This window comes from Carlito syrichta, unplaced genomic scaffold, assembly GCF_000164805.1.
Source record: "Carlito syrichta isolate Samal-C Ts95f unplaced genomic scaffold, Tarsius_syrichta-2.0.1 Scaffold313082, whole genome shotgun sequence".
NCBI classification, from domain to species: Eukaryota; Metazoa; Chordata; class Mammalia; order Primates; family Tarsiidae; genus Carlito; species Carlito syrichta.
This window is the reverse complement of record NW_007257178.1, coordinates 341,308-363,245: the sequence shown is the minus strand read 5'-3', so window position 1 is coordinate 363,245 and position 21,938 is coordinate 341,308. Positions and strand designations below refer to the sequence as shown.

Genomic DNA, 21,938 nt, shown 5'->3' with positions numbered 1-21,938 from the left:
AAATGAAGATGTCATAAAGTATTTCTCAAACAAGCAACCCTAAGAGATTTTGTCACTATCATATTGGCCCTACAAGAGATACTTAAGGTAGTTCTAAACATGGAACCAAAGAATGATATTTCCTACCACAAAAGCATACATAACCACATAGCTCACAGACTCTATAACCACACAACCAAGGCTATGAAACAACTAGCTAACAACACTATAAGAGGAAGAAAACCTCAACTGTCAGTATTAACCTTAAATGTCAATGACCTAAATGCCTCACCTAAAGGACAAAGAGTAACATGTTGCACTGAACAAACAAACAAACAAACAAACAAAAAACCACACTGAGATCTATCCTTTTACTGCCTTCAGGAGACCCATTTCACATTTAAAGACACCCATAAGCTCAAGGTAAAGGGATGGAGAAAGATCTATCATGCAAATGGAAAACAAAAAAGATAAGGGGTTGCTATTCTAGAATCAGATAAAACAAAGTTTAAACCAATAATAGCAAAATATTACAATGCAGGAAATTATATAATGATAAACAGATCAAGTCAACAAGAAGACTTAACTATCCTAAATATATGTACAACCAATACTTGTGAGCACCAGATTTATAAAGAAATTACTACTAGACAATAAAAGACTTAGCAACACAGTTATAGTGGCGGTCTTCAATATACCACTGACAGAATTAGACAAATCCTTGAGGCAGAAGACCAACAAAGTAATTCTGCACTTAAATTAACCAGTTGACCAACTATATCTAATAGACATCTGTAGAAAACTTCCTCCATCAGTCACATAATATATATTCTTATCAGCATATGGAACATTTACTAATAACAACTACATGGATAGTCCTAAAGTAAGTCTCAATAAATTCCAAAAAATCAAAATCATACCAAGCACCATCTCATACTACAACAGAATCAAAATAAGAATTGATATCAGGAGGTACTCTCCAAAACACACAAATACATGGAAATTAAACAACTTGCTCTCAAATGACTTTTGAGTAAACAATGAAATCAAGACAAATAAAAAATATTTGAAGCAAATGAAAATAGGGACACACATATCAAAACTTCTGGACTGCCTCAAAAACAATGTTAAAATGAAAGTCTATGGTGCTAAATGCCTGCATCAAGATATTAGAAAGATCTTAAACAACCTAATGTCATACCTAAAGAACTGAAAAACAACAAACTAAACTCAGAACTCGCAGAACCAAAAAGTACCTAGAATCAGATCAGAATTAAATGAAATTGAGACACACACACACACACACCACACACACACACACACACACACACACACACATGATCAACAAAATGAACAGTTGGTTCTTTGAAAAGATGTACAAGATTGTCAAACCACTGTCCAGATTAACTAATAAAAAAGGGAGAAGATCCAAATAAGCACAGTCAGAAAGGACAAAAACATGAAAAGCAATCCCATAGAAATGCAAAACATTCTCACAGACTACTAAGAACACCTCTGTGCTTGTAAGCTATAAATTCTAGAGAAAATGGATAAATTCCTGGAAGCATACAGCCTCCCAAGATTGAACAGGAAGAAACTGAAACCCTGAATAGACCATTAATGAGCCACGAAATTGAATTAGACAGTGTTGTCTACTGGCACATGTTTCTCTTCTTCACATGATTTAAATTAAATATATCTATATTTATTGATGTTCCGAAATGAAAACCATAGCTAAAAATGCTCTACCTCTTTAGTATGTTTAATGTCTACTATTCCACTCTATAAAATCTTCATCAAATTCCTGTCATTTACTATGCATATTACATCATTTCTCTTTCTTATCCACCATCTTATTTCCCTTGATGTGCTTGTGCCACTGTCTCATTTTTCCAACAAGCTGAATTTCAAATGGGAATGAGTGAAATTCTCTGTTTTACAGTAAAGAACTCTCCAAGACATATTGATCAATTCTTATGGATCCATTTGGTCATTTTTTTCCTCCTCATTTGCTCAGTGTCTGTTAACTAGATAAATTTGAGTTAATGCAAGTTTTGAGTAACTGAGATAAAATTTGAGTTTATGCAAGTTTTGAGTAATTAAGAGATGTGGTCTTTCTTTTATTCATTTGCTGTGGTCATTTCCCAAGTCTTACTTTTCTCATCCGTAATAATATTCTTGGTCATGATTAAAGTTGTGAGTCTGCAGAGGCTTAGGTTTGAGAATCAGATGAGAGCCGATTATGAAAGGATTTTGTAAACTCCAACTTCTAGAGAAACATTCATTGTTATCTTCAGTGTGAGTAAAGAATCAGTAATTTCTAAGGTCTGATCATTATTTATAAATAGAGAAAAGTCTCGACAACCCATCTCTTGCCATTTCTTATAAATGTTTGACAGATTTTGAGTCGCTTTTACTTCTGTTCCACATACGTCCATAGCTGACTTCAGGGCAGGCTACCAGCTAAAGGTTTTCAGTTTGCTCAAATGGACTTTGGCCTGACCACCACCCCCACCAGTTGTCTGTGTTTCTCTTGAGGGTGTATATGATGAATAGACACTGAAACGTTCAGATTTTATACTATTTCTATTTTTGGCAATGATGAGTCAAATAAAGCAAAGGAGAAAGTGGAAAAATATCCTGATACCCGCTCTTTGCTCTCATAGCCAAGCCTATTGCTGTGGACTGAATTGTATCTCCCCAAAATGCATATGTTGAAGCCAAATCCCAAAGTAACTGAATTTAGAGATAAGGGCTACAAGGAGGTAATTAAGGTTAAATGATGTCATAAGAGTGAGGCCCTGATACAAAAGGATGAGTGTCCTTATGAGAAGAGATAACAGAGAGGTTGCTTTGCCTGTCTCTACACATACGAAGAAGAGGTCACGTGAGTACACAGTGAGAGGGAGGCTGTCTAACAAGCCAGGAGGAGAGGTCTCACCAGAAACAGACCATGCTGGCACCCTGACTTTGGACTTCTAGCCTCCAGACTGTGAGAAAATGGATGTATGTTGTTTAAGTCGCCCAGTCTATAGTATTTTGCTAAGGCTGCTGGAGCAGATGAATGCACTTATGATAGACAGAAAGGCAATTTAAAGGGCGATAGTTTTAACTTGTATTTGTAGTAATGCTGAGCATTCTCTCATGTTAACAGAATGCAGTTGGATACCCAAGGATTGTGGACATTTTATGGTAGCGATTCCAGTTTCTTTTAGCTCATGGGACCCTTTCTTTAATTTGAGTCAATATATTTGTTTTGAATTACTGGGTATTTCTTTCAGAAATTATTTTGTCTGCTAAGCACTGAAAAAAAAAAAGCCACACGACATCATCACCTGCGCTCTATGAAGAACCTGGCTCTTACTGCTCCTGAAAATCAGAACCTCACAGAGCTCGTGGTCTCTGGCACAGCCTTCCCACAGCTTGCTCCAAAACTCCCCATTGATCAGCTTCCCTCAGTTGTAACACTTATTGGCTTTGCATTTTTACTTGCTTGGTGTCATTTGGTTGTGTTAACAATTGAGGGTTAATGGTATCTACATTGTTATCGTTGTTGCAATATTTACACAGTGATATGGGAAATCTCAAAGAAAACTTTCAGCATCTGCTATGTAATTTCTGTGGGAGGAAAGTTGAGCCAGTAAGAAGGTACTAATGAATGCCATAATAATTGTATTCTGAGGTGTATAACTGTATAATAGAGATTACGAATGCTTCATTTTAGAGATAAATCAAATGATACTCAGAGACATTAGAATACATTCTCAAAGCCTACAACCAGCCTGGAGCAGAATTTTGACTAATTTATCCATTATAACAGATATTTCAGACCTTGAGCACAGAATGAAATCATATGTATTCATAATGCATTTTATACTGAATTAGTTTTCTTAGTCATCTTGCTTTATCTTTTTTTATCTTACCTATTTTTTTAAAAATCACAAACAAAATCTTCAAATGTTAGTTTTCAGAAGTCTTTTCACTAAAAATTAAATGTGCTAATTATTTTTGAGGCAAAGATTCACAGTGCATGTAATATATTGAAAAATATAATTGATAATGTCCTAAACAGTTCAATTAGTGTAAAATAAATATAAATAAATATAATTGAAATAATATAACTAATATAAAATAAATATAATTGGTATAATAATATAATTAGTATAAAATAAATAAATATAATTTAGATCACATGACTCCACCATGCAAAATCTTTCATTTTCTTTGTACATTACTCAGAATAAAATCTTGAATTCTGTGGTGTCCTAATCTGGAATTATTTGGTGAAGGTATTATTTTATATTTGATGTTGCATGAAAAACAAAATTATATTACTACTAGTCATGATTTCAAAATTGCCTGTTTCCATTTCCAATAAAATTCAGCATTCCGACAAAGTTTTTGTGGAGAATATATATATATATGTCATGTCACCGTGTTCAGGTGGAAATATCAGACTTCAAGTATCTCCAAAAGATGGATGGGTTCATATCCCAGTCTCTTACATTTAAGACTCAGCTTTTTCTGATGTGACTTTTTATAGTTGAAACCCTAATTTTCTCCGCATCTTGGCCATTTATAGATATATGGGTCAGAGTTAGTTTTAAAAATACTCTAAACTCTGCTGAATATACACAGAAATTCTCTTTCAGTTCTGACATTAGATTAACAATGTAATTTGACTAGGGATGGCTAAGATAATTAAGTAGTTTAAGTTAGACAAATGAAATTTAAAAGTCATATTCTTCTCTTTCTTTTTACTTACAAAAGCAACCATACCTTTCAAGATACCTTATTATTTTCTTCTTGCCTCATACGCTAGAGATAAGAGATGCCAATGAACAGGTAAATCCATGACTTCTTGGCTATATTTTTGTTTCATCATCTATCTGAAAAGGTGGGATCTGCCATGGAAGGGACCAAGAAAAGATGCCCTCTGACATTTCTAGGACATCCGCATAGGCTCTCGGGGCCAGGCCTCTCTTACTTCCTCTCCTTTTACTGATTGTGTGTTGTGGAGAGAATGTAGTATTCAGTCAGATTCATTCTCCAGTTCCCTCTGGCCGAGCAGTACATCTATTTCTGACCCTGGCTGTAGCAAGTTCTACTTTCTAGTCAGGCCGTTCTGCCTCTTGCTTCACCAACCAGAACTACATTTCCTAGAGTATTAAAATTTATGTTAAAAGATCGGAACAGAAGGTAGTCTCTGGGCCATGTTAGACACAGTGTGAGCTGGGATATTGAAGAGTTCGTTTAAAACAAGCATTTATAGCATTTTTCCTTAAATGAAATCTCAGTTCCCTTTCAAATTTAAAACTTTGACACTAGAAGCCATCAGAGTCAAGTTTTTTCATATTTTTAGAGGAAGCCTGTTTTGACCTACTTTCAGTTACGAGTATTTTGTAAGCCAAAATTGTATAATTGGATCCCAGTATGTCAGGCGATACCATGGTGAAATGTCATTGAAGCAAATAATGAAAATAGTGAAGATATTACCAAATGTTAAAAAATGGAAAATAAAATTTATGGAACCCCAAAAGCCTAGTAACTATTGAATCAACGTTCGGTTTATATTCACACTGTGTATGTCGCCTTCCTTATAGGAAAAAACTTTTTTTAAGTAGTGTGATACACATTTTGCACAACTCAGTAACACTGTCTTTTATTTTTCTTGTCGAGTTAAATCATGTGAAAAATAGATGCATGTAAATAACGCTTGAAATGTTCAATAATGTGCAAGTGTTAGATTTCTTGATCTTCAATTTCCATGTTATTTAGATTTCAAGACTATTTAATATGCAGATTTCAGTTTGCCTGGGCCAAAATGATACTTTTGTATAGAGTTCTGGCTGGTTTATCTGTAGTATTTCACAGTTATATCTTGGGTATATTTCTCTCATTGGAATGCTATACTACTGCGCTAAGTACTGATATGAAAAGAAATAAAAATTACTCTTTGAAAATGAAAACGAACACCGGGCTCAGTGGCTCAGCCTGTAATCCCGCGCCTTTGGGAGGCTGAGGTGAGTGGATTGCCTGAGCCCGCGGGTTCGAGACCCGCCTGGGCAGCGAGACCTCATCTCTACAATAAATCAAAAAATCAGCCGGGCGTGGTAGCGCATGCCTGTAATTCCGGCTACTCGGAAGGCTGAGGCGGAAGGATCACCGGAGCCCAGCAGGTTGAGGCTGCGGTGGCCGGGAGCAGCCACTGCACTCCAGTCTGGGTGACAGAGTGAGACTCCAACTCAAAAAAAAAAATAATAATAAATAAATAAATAAAAATGAAAAAGAAAATTGCATAACAGTACATGCATTACATTTTTGTAAGATAAAGGAAAGTTAGAATATAGCATTTGCATTTGTTTACATATGTATAAAGAAACACTGAAAGCATATACAATAAGGTAATAAAATATATTATTTATAAGGAAAGGAGAGAAAAAAGACATCTCAATTTTTGTCTTTTGATGTAGTTTGATTATAAAAATGAGAATGCATTGCCTATATATACAAGTTAAACTTTTAACATGTAGTTATTAGATATGTACTGAAATTGTTTGACCTTTAGAGAACAGTTGAAATAACATTTTACTATCTGTAATTTGTTCATTGATAAAAAGTAACTTCTTGATAAGTTTATAATCTAGAATTTTAAAAAATATCACTCTATACCCCAAATTTCTTTATGAGATATTATTTACCATTGCCACAATTAATGCTGGTTTTTATCTAAAGAAAAAGTGAAGACTTTTATTTAAACAACAACAAAAAATACTGTTCAAAGTGCTACATAAAGTTTCAAGTAGAGTAGACTTTAAAAATCAATTTTGTGCTGTTTATTCTAGGTAGGACATTTACCGGCACAAACTGGATTGAGTGATGTTGAATCAAACTTACTTTGAATTCAATTTATGTCAGTTAATTCAGCAAATATTTGTTGATCATCTACATACCATTTTAGGCACTTACAATACATCGGAGCCGAAAAACAACAGTGATTCCTGCACATGTTTGTAAACTTCAGCTGAGGTGGAAGGGAAACAGAAAAAAATATAACATAGGCAAATTATATAGTATTTTTATTGAATACCATTATAAATAAACTTTTTAAAATTAAAAAGTCTGGGCATGGTGGCTCATGCCTGTAATCTCAGCACTTTGGAGGCCAAGGACAAGGTGTGAAAATTGTATGAGGCCAGGATTTCAAGACAAGCCTGGGCAACATAACAAGACCTCGTTTCTACAAAAATAAAAATAAATTAGCCAGGCATAAAGTCACAGCTAATTGGGAAGATGAGATGGGAAGATAACCTGAGTCCAAAAGGCTGAGACTGCGATGAACGGATCATGCCACTGCACTCCAGCCTGGGCAAAGAATGAGACTCTCACTCAATAAAGAAACAAACAACAAACAAACAAATAAATATTAAAAACAAAATCATGGCTTTTATACAAACATAAAATAAACACCTTCAAAAGTTAACTCACTAATTAATGAGAATACTAGTAACATGTAATTGGTTCAAGGGAGAAATCAAAGAACCTCATCTTTACATTCATAAAATGAATAGTGAAAAGTTATGAGTAAGTGCAAAACCTACTCAATATTCACAGAATACTAATCAATTGCATTCCAGCAAATACAGTTAATTTTTATTTCTATGAGCTAGAATTATTTGCATTCAGTTTTTTTAATTACATGTTATGGATAAGAATGATTGGCATTATTGCTGGTGTTCTACAATTTATAAAGTTATAAAGTAGCATTGCTGTAATTTCTGAAAGAGATAGGACTTTATCAACAAGTTTTATTTATTATGGCTCATTCCAATATAAGAAAAGTGAAGTATCAATTGCACCATATTTAGAAGACCATAGTTTTGTGTGGCTCTGGAAGCATGGTTTTGACTCTCTGTGAAAGTAATTCATCAATATTTATAATTCTCTTATCTTCAAAAGGTAGCTAATAGTGTGAAAACCAATGTCCGTTAACATGTTTTGTTTTACTGGTCTGAGTGTTTTAAGGTACAATTATTCTATTTGTTTCTTAGTCAGAAATTTGGTTTTGGTAAAACTTGAAACGCTACTTCATTCTCACTACCTATTTTCCTTGCCCATTTATTCATGAATTTATTGATTTAATTTTTTATGTCTCAGGTGCTGGGAACTTAATGCTGGAGACATCAAGTGGATTTACCAAGCACCAATCTTAGCAGCTATTGTGGTACGTTTCAAAGTTTGTATAAAAAAAGAAGGAAATTCCCCCCCTAAACTGGAATTATCTTTCGGAGGGTGGGCCCCTTGGAGTACAGGCTTCCCTCACTAGGTAAGTGTTCTAGGAACCCATCAGCATCGGTGTATCCACTAACGTTGTGAGAGAAAATTTGTGGAAGAAACGTCCCAAGTTGTGGTTCTTCCACCATGAAAATGCACAGGTCCCCACCGTGCTGAGTGTTCAAGCAGTTTTTGACCAAAACCAGCATAGCCCCTGTGCCCCATCCTGCCTATTCACTTGACCTCTCCCAGAGTGACTTTTGTTGTTGTTTTCCTGGATGAAAAGCGTTCTCAAAGGGAAATATTTTGCTGATGTGGAAGAGCAACACACAAAATGGCAGACACACTGAAAGGCGTAAAAACTGACAAGTTCAAAAACGGTTTTGAACGGTGGAAAAACCATCTAAATGGGTGAATTGTATCAAGTGGAGAGTACTTGGAAGGTCACTGAAGCTTAAACACGTAAGAATAAATGTACAATTAAAAGAATAAATTCCACGTTTTCAGAAGTCCCTCCTTGTATTTAAACTTCTGCTAAATCCCAAAGTTTCTCTTCACTTTATTCTACCATAGTTTTGGAAAACCCTCACGTGTACAGCAACAGCTGCTGGGCGAGTCTCAGATGGGATCAGACTCGTATTTGTGGTTGACACTGATACCCATGCAGAAAACACTTACCCTTCCTTTAAACAACAAGAGCTTGAAGGCTGTTCTGAGACTTCAAAATATCTATGAGCATTTTTACATTTAGAGAGCTGTAGGTCTCTAAATCTCATCCCCTTTTTCATTGATTATATCATTTTTTTCCACTTTGATGTTCTGATCACCTAGTAGAAGGTCAAGGTGGTGGGGAGGAAAAGATGGAAGAACAGGGGAACAGACAAATTACTGAGAGAGAATGATAAAATAGTATGAGCCGTTATGAAGCATTGCCTAAAGCCTTCTTTTGGCATACTTCTACCAAGGAGTTAAGTGCATGCCATACCAAGAAATGTCCTGCAGAATTCTAATAGGCGAGAAGGAATCAAACTGGCCTTGGCAGTGCTTGTTGCACTGTGCCTTACCTGTCTGTGTGATTTCAACTGGATATTTTATCTGTGTTACAAAGGAAAACACAACTGCACACTTTCTCTTTTTTTGCCCTTTAAAAAAAAATTTAAAGATGTGGAGTACAATTCAGAATTAGGTATGCAGGTGGTCATTGTACAGGTAAAGTTTGGGCCTCTCTTTGGTCCCACCTTCGCCTGATTTGAGATCAGTCACCCTTATTGATGTGTCCCACCTCCCCTCACCTCCCCAGCAGTATCTCGCTGCTGCCAATCCCTTTCTTATAGTATTATGGTAATTGTTCAGGGTCTGCTTATGAGAAAGAACATGTGGTATTCAGTCCTTTGTTTCTGTGATAGATCACTGAGTATTATAGGCTCTAAATCCATCCAAGTTACTGCAAAAGTCCATATGTTTGCCCGTCTTTATGACTGCATAATAGTCCGTTGTATATATGTACCACTTTTTTTTATCCAGTCCAGTTTCGATGGGCAACACAGTTGGTTCCATGTTTTTGCTGTTGTGAATGAAAATTGCACAATTTCTTATGTCTAACAAAACTTACCAGAATGATGTCTACTCTCGACCTCCACTGAAGACTTTAAGCCATCAGCTTTTCTCGGCTTGATAAAAAAAGTTTTACCACTTTGTGTTTTTCTGGTGTTTGATGAATGTAATACAGATTATAAGCATCTTACTTAAAAAGAGGACTGATGTTCCAATATTAAATGTTAAATCACTAGAAAACAGTTTAGCAACCTGATCATTTTTTGTGTTTTTCTTTGTGCTCCAGTTTCTTACTTTTCTTATTCTGTTTTCGTTTGAACAATGTGTTACCTACTTTTTCAGCATATTGGCATGCTGGGTCCAGAAAGGCAGATATTAATGTGGTTGATGTTTTGTAGAATCATACAAAGAGTCAGATAAAAGCTTATTTACCTCATGAGAAAAAATGCAGAAAGAAAAATAGAAGAGATCAAAAGGAATCTTCATTTTAGAGGCCCATTGAAGTAAATGTTTAAAGGGGGATTCGAATATGGAACGTTTTAGTGAAGCCAGTTTGTAACCTTGCTAAAATATCCTGTTAACTAATGAGAATCAATTCCCTTTGTCCTAGGACAAGCTCAAAACTGGGTTGTGGGTAAATGAATGAATGACTTAAATTTATCAACTCTTATAATTTTAATTTTATTGTAAATAAAATGTTGCTATATTAATCTAGTGATAAACCATCTCAGAACTACAACTATATTCCTGAGAGAAAATCAATGTGCTTAAAGATAAAAATTAAACACTCTGATTTCCCTTTTATCTATCAATGCTTTATTATGTATACTTTCAAATCTTTTATTTTCCTTAAGTTCCATCTCTATGTTTGCTCCTCCATTACCTTTTTAAGGCAACAATCCATGTCTTATTACTTTTATTGTCTTCAGTGTTTTGTATTGGACTAATAAGAAATGCTTAATGCTCTTACATCTACCTACATTTGTATACTATAATTAAGTATACAAATGTATCATTTTATCCATTTGATAAAAGGAATCATTAGGCATCAAAGCAAAGGATAGTGGAGAAAAGAAAATTAGGGCATTTTTCTTTAAAATAATTGATTTTTACCCCAAACTTTATTGTTGGTTTGCAGTTATATTACATCATCAACATGACTGAATAATTTATTTGCTGGAGTTTCTAAGTTGCAGTGTGAAACAGTGAAGTCAGGAGATTAAAGAACTTCTAAAAGATTTACCATTGGTGAAGAATAACTAGAATTGATGGTACACTAAATAAAATTTGAAGAATGTTAAGGTGGAAAGCCATTTTTGTCTTCTTATACTAAAATTGTGATAGTTCCAAAGCCATTATTCTTAAGTACTTTTCCAATAGTCCAAAGTTCATTTAACTAAAAAATCAAAGATGAGATTTAAGAACACCTTTTGTTCACAGAGAGTTAACTTTTTATTTCATTATTACACTTCAGGGTTGTTACAATTCCTTTGAAGTTTCTTAATTTATTCACAATCTACTAGTGTATCTGAAAGTTTTCATAAAATGTTGAGTCCGGTTTGAAATCAATATTCCACTTACTTTATCAATAATTTAGAGAAAGTTGAGTTATGAAAGAGAAAATCTAAAAAGCCAAATGGAAAACTAAGGAAAATAAAAGATAGAATTATAAAAGAAAACTTCGTTTGCAGTAACATGAGGGAAATGCCCGAAGAGACAAGAAGGCAAAACTCAAGAACAGAGAGCTTCCACGAGGGAGATTTTCTCTCTTGGTAGCAAGAATATTGAAGGCCCTGCATGGATAATTATATTGGATGTATAATACCAGGCAGAAAGACTACTAGCAGTAGTGGTTCAGAGGAACAACTTAAAGCATACACAGAAATCTTGAAAATACGAGTGTTTGGAACAGTAAATCCAAGTTGATATGTTTTGAAACCTGAGGTCCAGGGACAGTGATTATTTTACTCAGAATTCCAAAAGATCAGAGCTCCATAAACAAGATCAGCTTTCAGAAAATTTAAAAAAAGAAAAAGAGGAGGCATTGAGTATCTACTTTGGAAGTAAGTGGGATTCATAATCAACACAAAATCATGAGCAAAGACTGTGGTGGTTAATAGGGAAAAGTCTTTCATGTATTTATTTATATAAGTTGGGAGAGAGATACAGAGCATTCTGATCATCTGGGCCAAGGTTGTGTGTAGAATAATGTCAGGAGCTGAACCTGCAAAGCAGGAAGGAATTTGACACAGAAAGTGCTCCTAAACCTCACTAAAGAATTGAGACCTCATTCTGCGAGTGGTGACAACCAAAGGTTTACAGATTGAAGAGTGAAGGAATTAGGTGTTCAGTGCAGAAAGATCCCAGAGCTTGGCTGAGGCTGGTAGGGATGACCAGGTAATGGTGGTGTCTGTTGGGTGGGGGTTTAGCCACAGTGATGGCAGGTGGACAGAATGTAGGTCTGAGAGCGTTCCAAGGCAAAAGAGACCAGAAACCAGGGTATGAATTTGCGAGCACTTTCCCTTTACACCTGGGATACATTTCCCCATTTCCAAGATCCAGTTTCTTCTTCTACCCCCATCTTGTATCACGACCCCTTCTGTGAACTTGCTATACTGTTTCCCACTCCCGGTCCTTTGCCTGTGCTATTCTGCAAGCTTGATAGAGTTTTCCCCTGCTTGTCACCTGCCTAATGTTCCTTCTCCCTTCAGGTCCCAGATTTAAAGGCAACCTCTTCAGTTGACCTTTTCTGACCACTTTACACTGTCACAATAGTTAAAGCATAGATAGATTCTTGGGCCAGTCTGCCCCTTTGTCGAGTGTGCAGGCTGAAATTGTATTGGGCAGGCTAACCTTGGACAAGTGATTTCAACTAGGATTCACTTTTGCCATCTGTAAGGTGGGAAGAATGATATAGATTAAATGATCACTGAACTGCATTAGAAACAGTGACTGGCACATGGCACTCTATGCGTTAGTGGTTATCGTTTTTATTTTTCATGTGTTAATAGCTTGCTCACAACTCAGGAAGATTCAGATACTGGTGCTTGCTCACAACTCAGGAAGATACAGCTAACAGTGCCCTTGAGGCTTCAGTGTCATTTTGTGCTTTTGTGGGGGCTGGTTTGCCAAAGAGTTTTTCTCAGTACCTCTACCCCCAGCTTTAGGTCTGCTCTTTGCATCAGTGCTTCAGACCAGGTCTCCCTCCAGGCTCTGGATCCTCCACAGAAGTAGCCCATTCTGTTGGTTTACTTGCTAGCCTGGTAGAGGAAGTTGGGGGACCAGACCAGCTGTATCATTAGCAAAGTCCAGTGCAAAATGAAAATGCAAGGTCTCTTATTTAAAAAAAAATCATTAAGAATTTCGAGGTGGAGACAGCAGAGTATTAAACCAAGCACATACTTAAAGGTCATCAGGCAGCTCTGCTGTGTGTGAGAGTGGCAGACAGTGGGGTGCTCTTCATTCTTCTGGCTGAGTCTTAGATTCAGGCAGGCAACCTGTCACTGGGTGTGGGGTGCTGCTTCCTCAGGCCTCTTTCCCCTCCTGAAAGGGGATGTTTAATGTATTTTGATAGCAAACTTACAAGAACAGCACCGAAAACAGACAACATTAAAGACATGTACTTCACGTAGGAAAACTTGGTTAGAAAAAAAGTGAATGGGTCGAATCTACTGCGTGATACAAATGCTGCAGTCACCATGTAGTTGCTGTCAACAAGAAATTTACTCATTTTTGAAAAGTCCCAATGCTGGCATTGTTGAGAAAAAAAATTAGCAAATTTATTTAGAATTATTATGAAGTTAAATCGCTGAAGCTAGTTCACTGAAACATGTAACTTGCATCAATGCTTTACTTTCCTGCATTTACATTCAACATTCACACACAGACAGTTTCTTTTACCCATGCCAACTCTGGCATGTCTCTGTTTCTTTTCTCCCTTCTTTCTCTAATAAACTTTGTCTGAAAACTTAAAAAACAAAAATTCACATACAAATGAAAATGGAAAAACTGCCAGTACTAGATTTCTGTCCCCTCTTTTTTCCATTTTCAATCATATACTTAGGTACCTTTTGACTCCATAGGAAAAAAAATCTAACATTCAGAACTATGAGGAAGGATATGTATATTTTTTGAGAATGAAATGTTTCCCATCTCATAGTGGATTCTTAAGCTTATTCTCCAGGAAGGCAGCAGGCTGGCTGGGCATCTTTGGGCATCATTGTGACATATTCGGCAGGGAGAGCCCACAGGTGGGTGTCTCCAGGTAGGCCTCACATGCCTCCTGCAGACCACCAGTAGCTGTGCTGTGGATGTGCTGATCTGTTGAGAAGTCCTGAGTTGTTTCTTGCAGCAGGTGCTAAGAGGACAGTTTGTGAATCAGAAGTTCAGTGGGCTTTCGATAACGTCTAATTTCATGGAGTGCCACAGTCGCAGGTCTGCAGTGATGAGGTTTCCTCACCCCTTCAGTAGAAGGCACATGCTTGTAAGTGGCTGCTGTAGCTTTTTTTTTAGGTCATTTTGTGGACTGTCTGCATGGCACAGAAACTTCCTTACTCATGTCTCTTCTCCTTCATCTGGGGCTTGGTGAGCTACAGCTAGATTCTTCTTTGGAGAATTGTCTATTCAACTCCTTTGCCCATTTTAAAGTCAGGTTTTGTTTTGTTGCTATTCAGTTGTTTGAGTTCCTTATATACTTTGGATATGAACCCTTTATCAGATCTATGGTTTGCAAATGTATTCTCCCATGCCATAGGCTGCCTTTTCACTCTGTGGTTTCCTTTGCTGTGCAGAGCTTTATGGGTTGATACAATTCCACTTGGTCATTTTTGTTGCCTGTGCTTTTATGTCATGTCCAAAAAAATCATTGCCTAGACCAGTGCCAAGTTTTCCCTCTATATTTTCTTCTAGTTGTTTTATAGTGTCAGGTATTACATTTATGTGTTTAATTCATTTTGAGTTGATTTCTGTATATTGTGTGAGATTAGTCCACTTTCTTTCTTTTGCATTTGGACATCTAGTTCTTCCAGGATCATTTATTAAAGATACTGTTCTTTCTTCCTTGTGTGCTTTGGCCCCTTTGTCAAAAATCAATTTTCTATAAATGCAAGAATTTTTTCCTAGGCTCTCTGTTCTGTTTCATTGGTATGTGTTTTTTTATGCTTAGCACCATACTGTTGTAATTACTGTAGCTTTGAGGTATATTTTAAAGTCAGGCAGTGTGATGCCTCCCACTTTGTTCTTATTGTTCAAGATTGCTTTGGCTACTCAAGGTCTTTTGTGGTTTTATACGAATATTAGGATTGCTTTTTCTGTTTCTTTGAAGGATGCCACTAGGATTTTGATAGGGATTATACTGAATCTGTAGATTGTATTGGATAGTATGAATATTTTAACAACAGTAACTCATGAACATGGGATGTTTTCTCACTTATCTGTATCTTCTTTAATTTCCTTCACTAGTGTTTTATAACTTTGTATATGCAAGCCTTTTATCTTTTTGGTTGTTTATTCATACGTATTTTATTTCTTTTGTTATTATTATATATTGTGTGATCTGTTTCCTAACAGGCTACGGACCAGTACCGCCCCGCAGCCCAGGGAGTTGGAGACTCCTGTGCTGAGATTGCAAGGGCAGAAATAAACTCACCTTTTATATAACTTAGCAGATGCTGCCCATTATATACACATTTTCAAGAGAAATAATAACTAGTCCTGAACAAAGAGGACTTGGCAAAACCATTTATCACACATAGTTCATCCTAATTCTACATGGTAGTGAGGGTGACACCTGTGTTGGCAAATTAGTTTTATCTGAAAGAAACAACAAGCTTGTCGTTTATGGCAGGAGGAAGTTTTGCAACTTCTAAAGACAGGCACCTACAGAAGTTCGGCTGGGCTTGCACCCTACAAAAACCTGGAGACAAGGATGCTATCTCCCTTGATGTTTCCATTTAGAAGAGATGGGATCCAAGTCCTTGAGAAAGACATTTCTGAGTCATAAAGCTACCAAAAGGCCTATCTCATCTTCAAAAGGATTTACATCCATTTCAAAGAGATGAGAAAGTACTTACATTTTTCTAAGGTGAATACTTTGAGAAAAAGAAAGATAAATCTCTTCCTCCATTTTCAACAGCGAGAATTAAGCCTCTTATTTTTAATTTGTGTTTGACTTTGTACTATCTTCTAAGCAGAAGTTAAAGTCTCTGGGTTAATTTGAATATGAAATGATCTTGCAGTAATTCCTGACAGAACTCCCCTATGTATGTTCCTCCTGGGATTTAAACCCTCGAGGGATCTCAGGGTTCATGAAGCTCATATCTCTCCCTTTCATCGAGAACTAGCCTGTAAAGGAAGAAATGAGCCCAGAACTTAACTTTAGGGTTCCTCGGTGCTCCTTCCTCCGAACTGTTCTGGGTTGTGAAGCCAAAAAGGATGAAGATAAAACTAACAAACATGACATTGTACTTACCATGTGCTGGGCACTGTTTAAAGCATGTTATACACATCAGGTTATTTAATCCTCTTAATAACTCCAAATAAGGAATCTGTACAAAGACACCCGCCTATGATGTGAGAGCTGGGATTCTAACTTTGGGATCGATGTCCCTACACAGTGAGCTCCATGCACTTATAACAAAACATAACGCCCCTAATAATCCAGAAAAGACCCATCACTCATGCCCATACCTCTTTACACACTATGCCCCAGCTTTGTTGCTTTCCTGTCAGTTTCTTGACCTTGTCCACCTCTACCCCTCTCATGGCTATTGTGTATGGCCCACTGTACTTCTGGAAGGATTGGATGTGCCTTCTTCTATTCCTTTTCAATGCTCCCTCTTCCTTGTGACCAGCTTCATGCTTCCCCACTCTAAACTGAATCACAGATCATACTCTGCAGAGTACAGGGGCATTTTTTCTTTACAGCAACATCACCATGTACAACGTTTCTCATTGTTAAACGTCCACCTTCCCCACAAAACTGCAAGGTTTATATGAACGAAAACCATGTTTTTCTTTTTTTCTGAACTTCTGTATTCTGGTGCCTAGCAAGTTTCCTGGCACAGAGTGACCACTCAATATATACTTGTGAAAAAAATAAAACATGCATACAAAGTAGATACTTTGGGCACTGGGAAGAGGGAAAGAGTGAAATAAGAGCAGAAAGCAAGAAAATGACCAAACTTTTGAGTCTATTTCATGCTATCTTTTCATTTTCTGTTGAAGGAAACTACAGCCCACACAGATAAAGCTCACACAGCTGGTGTGACAAAACAAAGACTCATACTTTGTGGTCATGTTATTTTCATTTGCATCCCAAAACTGTTTTTTTGAATTTATGGGAAAAATATTTCCATGTATATGGCATCACTTACAGCTTTTAAAAGTATGTTAGCTTTAGGATAAAAGGTTTAACTTTGTATTGGTATGTATTTACTTGTTTTTAGATGTTTACCTTCTTAGCCTCACATTATCATTGTGTATGCAAGCTAAGAACGAATTTTTCTGGTCAATAAATACTTTGTAGTGTTCGTCATGGGCTTGCTCGTCATATGAGTAATAATCTAATTTAAATGACGAGCCAAGTAGGTGACACTTGAAGAGGCTGCATACTACGCAGATTGCATTAAATATACAACTCCAGCTTTTGTTTTTTTCCTTGTAAATGTTTTGTTTTTGCATACCTGTCAAAGGAATTCTTAGGGAATTTGGGCAGAAAGAACAAGATGGTATTTCTAATAAAGGCCTTTAGAAAGGAAATGTAGATGATAAGTTTTTAAAATATCATATCCAGTATACTCTTTAAAGTATGAAAAGGAGTCAACAGGGTACGTGTTTTTCAGCTGCTGTTGGGTCAATGAATCATTTTCTCCCAATTGCTGTTTACAGGAGGCACAAACATTAAAAAACAGGGGATGAAGCTGACAGAGATGACTGTTAAGGAAGGAATTTAAAAAAATTTAGTCTCTGATCTTTGATGCAATTGCAAATACCAAATTGATTTTTTTCCCCAGAGAAAAATCTTCCTCTCAGACCTCCTCTCCTTTTCTAAATCAGTCCGAATAGAGCTTCAAAGGAAATTAAATCACTAACATTTACCATAGATGCTTATCCCTAAGTAATAAATTGAATTAAATTCCAACTGATAAGAAATGGGCTGTATATTTTGTCTTTACACCTGTTATAATGATAATAAAATTATAGTATTTGATATAGTAATAGATTAGGAAATTTATTGCCTATTATTTAAATGTTCCATATTTAGTCTGGATATGCGAATAAGCAAAACAAAAATGTCTTATGTTTTTGATAATGCAAATCAAATCAACACAGGGAGTGAGAAAATATGCTATATTCAGAGAGTCCCTGAGGCTAACTAATATATAACATCTCTCTATGCTGTCCTGTTTCTAAACAAGTTGAGATATAAAGCAAGGTGAAGAGAGAGAATCAAAACAAAACCCTTATTTTTGCTGGAGGCTGGGCTAGAAATTAGGTCTGTTAAGCAAGTGGGCGTGTTGAAGAACCTCATAATCAATCAGAATCCACCCATTCCAGGCACAGGATGCTGAGAGGGAGGATCCCTGGAGAAGCTGCAGAGGAATTCTGCTCACCGCAAGTTCCCAAGATAAGGAAGAATGGGCTGCGTCAAGCAAACTCAATATCTCTTCCCACATGTCCTCATCAAATACTACAATCCATTTCCAAGGATGGAAAGAATAAGGGGGAGGGGAGAGAAAAGATGTGCATATAACTTAAGTCCTTCCCTTGGGAGGAAAAATCAAGAATAGGGAGAAAACACCCCTCTCCAGCATGTATCCAAAGGCATGGATGAAATTCAAGTAAAGAGATGGTTTTATAGAGATTTGATAACAGTCAATTTTCTATATCTGAGTGTTGACTTATTTCTCTGATTCTATCTTTTGTGAGACATACTTAGAAGTGAGAATTCTACACTGAAGAGGGATATGCTTATTTATCCCAATATAAGTAGTGTGTGGAGCATGCGTATCTTATTCACTCATTTATTCACTCACTCATTTGACAAATCTTAATGAAACACCAAGAACATTGCAGGCCACATGTGAGACAATGGAGGTGAGAGGGTGGGGAAGAAGATATACTCATTTCTCTTCTTATTGGTAAAACGTAGTGGCTTAGGCAAACATTTAAATGTGACAAGTGCTTCTGACAAAAAGTGACATTAAGTCTGAAACTTGAAAATAGACCTCGTAAGGGTGAGTGGAGGGAAGGGAAGAAGGAACCAGGCAAAGAGAACTTTAGGAACAAAGTCTAAGAAGTAGTGTAGCCTGAGTAGTCAGCGATTACATGGTTAAAACTTTGACTTCTTTGTTTTAGTTCATATGTGGTTTACTTTTGAACAAGTCTTTAAATTTATTAAAATCTTCCATTGAAAAATAAGTAGTTAGTCTGGAACTGTGATACCTCCCACTTTATTTCTTTAGATTGATTTTGACTATTCTTGGTCATTAATGTTTCTGTATGAATTTCTGTGTTGTCATTTCCAGGTCTGAGAAGAACGATGTTGGTAATTTAATGGGTAGTGCATTGAATCTGTAGTTTGTTTTTGGTAGGATGGATATCTTAACAATGTTGAGTCTTCCAATCAGTAAACATTGGAATATTTTTCCATTTGTTTTTGTCATCTTTGATTTCTTTGAGCAGTGTTTTGTAATGTTAATTGTAATGGTCTTTCACTTCTCTGGTTAGGTATTTCTTTTTGTGTGTGTGGCTACTGTGAAAGGGATTGTGCTTTTTATTTGGTTCTCTGCTGTTTGTTGTTGGTTTGTTGGTGAATGAGAATTTTACTGTCTTTTGCATGTTAATTTTGTACCCTGAGATTTTGCCAAGGTCCTTTATCAGTGCAAGGAGGTTTTTGACAGAATCGCTTGGATTTTCAAGGTATAGGATCATATCATTGGCAAAGAGGGATAACTTAACTTCCTCTTTTCCTATTTGGATACTCCTTATTTCCTTCTCTTGTCTGATTGCTCTAGCTAGGACTTTCAATACTATGTTGAACAGAAGGGGTGAAAGTGGGCAGCTTGTCTTGGCATGTCATGGTTTTCAGGGGAAATGCTTCCAATTTCTGTCCATTTAGCAATATGTTAGCTGTGGGTTTATCATAGATGGCTTTTACTATTATGAGATATGTTCCCTCTGTGCCTAGGTGTTCAAGGGTTTTTATCAAGCTTGGATGCTGAATTTTATCAAAAATTTTTTTTCTGCCTCTGATATAATCATGTGGTTTTTGTTTTTATATCTGTTGATGTATTTAATTACATTTATGGTGTTATGAATGTTGAATCAGCCTGCATCCTGGACATGAAGACTACTTGATCATGGTAGATGATTTCTGAGATGTGTTGCTGGATCCGATTTGCTAGAATCATGTGAGAATTTTTGCATCTATATTCATCAGGAAAATTAGCCTGTAGTTCTCTTTCTTTGTTGGACCTTTATCCATGTTTGGGTATCAGTGTGATGTTAGCTTCATAAAATGATTTGGGGAGAGTTCTGCCTTTCTTGATTACCTAGAATACTTTCAGTAGGATTGGTATCAGCTTCTCCTTGTCTGTTTTGTAGAATTCTGCTGGAAAGTCGTCTGGTCCAGATTTTTTTTCTTTTGTAGGTAGTTTTCTTATAACAGAGTCAATATCCTGTGTTGTTATTGGTCTATTTAGTATCTCAATTCCTACTTGTTTCAACCTTGGAAGATTGTGTGATGTCAGAAAGTTCTCCATTTCCTTTAGGTTTTTAAGTTTGCTTCCACACAGGTGTGCGCAGTAATCTCAGACAATCTTTTGTATTTCTTTGGAGTCAGTTGTGGCTTGATCTTTTGCATTTCTGATTATGTTAATTTGAGCTTTTTCTTTGTTTTTCTTGGTCAATCTGGCTAGGGGGTCCATCAATCTTGTTTATCCTCTCAAAGAATCAGTTTTTTGTTTCATTGATTTTTTTCTATGATATTTTCATTTTCTATGTCCTGTATTTGGGCTTTTGCTTTGGTTATCTGAATTCTTCTGCTAAAGTTAAGGGTTTAGTGGTCTTTTTCTCTAGTTCTCTTAGGCAAATTGTTAGGCTGTTAACTGGTAATATTTCTATTTTCTCAGTGTGTGTCACAGAGATATCAATTCCTCTCTTCGTACTGTTTTCCTGGCAACCCAGAGATTTTGGTAAGATGTGTCTTCATTTTCATTTGTTTCCAAGAATCTTTTGACTTCTGTTTTAATTTCTGTTTTTTGACTCAGGAGTTTTTCTGCATCATGCTGTTTAGTATCTATGTCTTTGTGAATTTAGGGGGAATTTTGTTGGGGATAATTATTTTTATTCTACTGTGTTCTGGGAAGGTGCATGACAGGAATTCGATCTTATGAAATTTGTTTATGCTTGATTTATGGCTGAGGATGTGGTCAATCTTGAAGTACATTTCATGTGGTAATGAGTAGAATGTATTTTCTGTGATTTTGGAGTGGAGTATTCTGTAGGTATTTATTAAGTCCATTTGGTCGAGTATCAAGTTCTGGATTTCCTTGTTGATTTTTTGTCTCGATGATCTATCTAGGGTTGTTAGTGGGATATTGGGTCCCCCAGTATGATAGTATTAGAGTCAATATCTTTTTTTTTAGTTTTCTTAGTGTCTGCTTTATGAAAGCTGGTTCTCCGGTGTTGGGTGCTTATATGTTTAGGATTGATATTTCTTGTTGATGGATTGAATCTTTATAATTATGTAGTATCATTCCATATCTTTTTAAATTTTTGGTAGCTTAAATGTTGTTTTGTCTGATATTAAAATCAAGACTCTTGTCTTCTTTTGCATTGTGTTCACCTGAAAATTTGTTTTCCATCTTTTAACTTTGAGTAATTTTTATAGTGATATGTGTTTTCTGTAGGCAGCATATTTTTAATCCACCTTGCCACTCTGTGTCTTTTTAGTGGTGCATTTAGTCCATTCATGTTCAGTCCGATTATGAAAACAGTCTGGTACTGGTAAAGAAACAGGGATATAGACCAGTGGAACAGGATAGAGATTCCAGAAACAAAACCTCAATCTCTCAACCAATTCATCTTCAACAAAGCCTCCACCACATACCACTGGGGAGAGGAGAACC

General features: G+C 36.2%; 1 protein-coding gene across 1 annotated transcript in view; it reads left to right on the top strand.

Annotated features, from left to right (window-relative positions):
* Positions 1 to 21,938, top strand: part of PTH2R (parathyroid hormone 2 receptor) — a gene marked incomplete at its 5' end in the record, with an annotated part of 48,460 nt that overhangs the window by 12,708 nt on the left and 13,814 nt on the right. Inside the window, 1 exon segment of the mRNA XM_008070132.2 lies at positions 8,137 to 8,203. Within this exon segment, the coding sequence (XP_008068323.2) occupies positions 8,137 to 8,203 (67 nt within the window).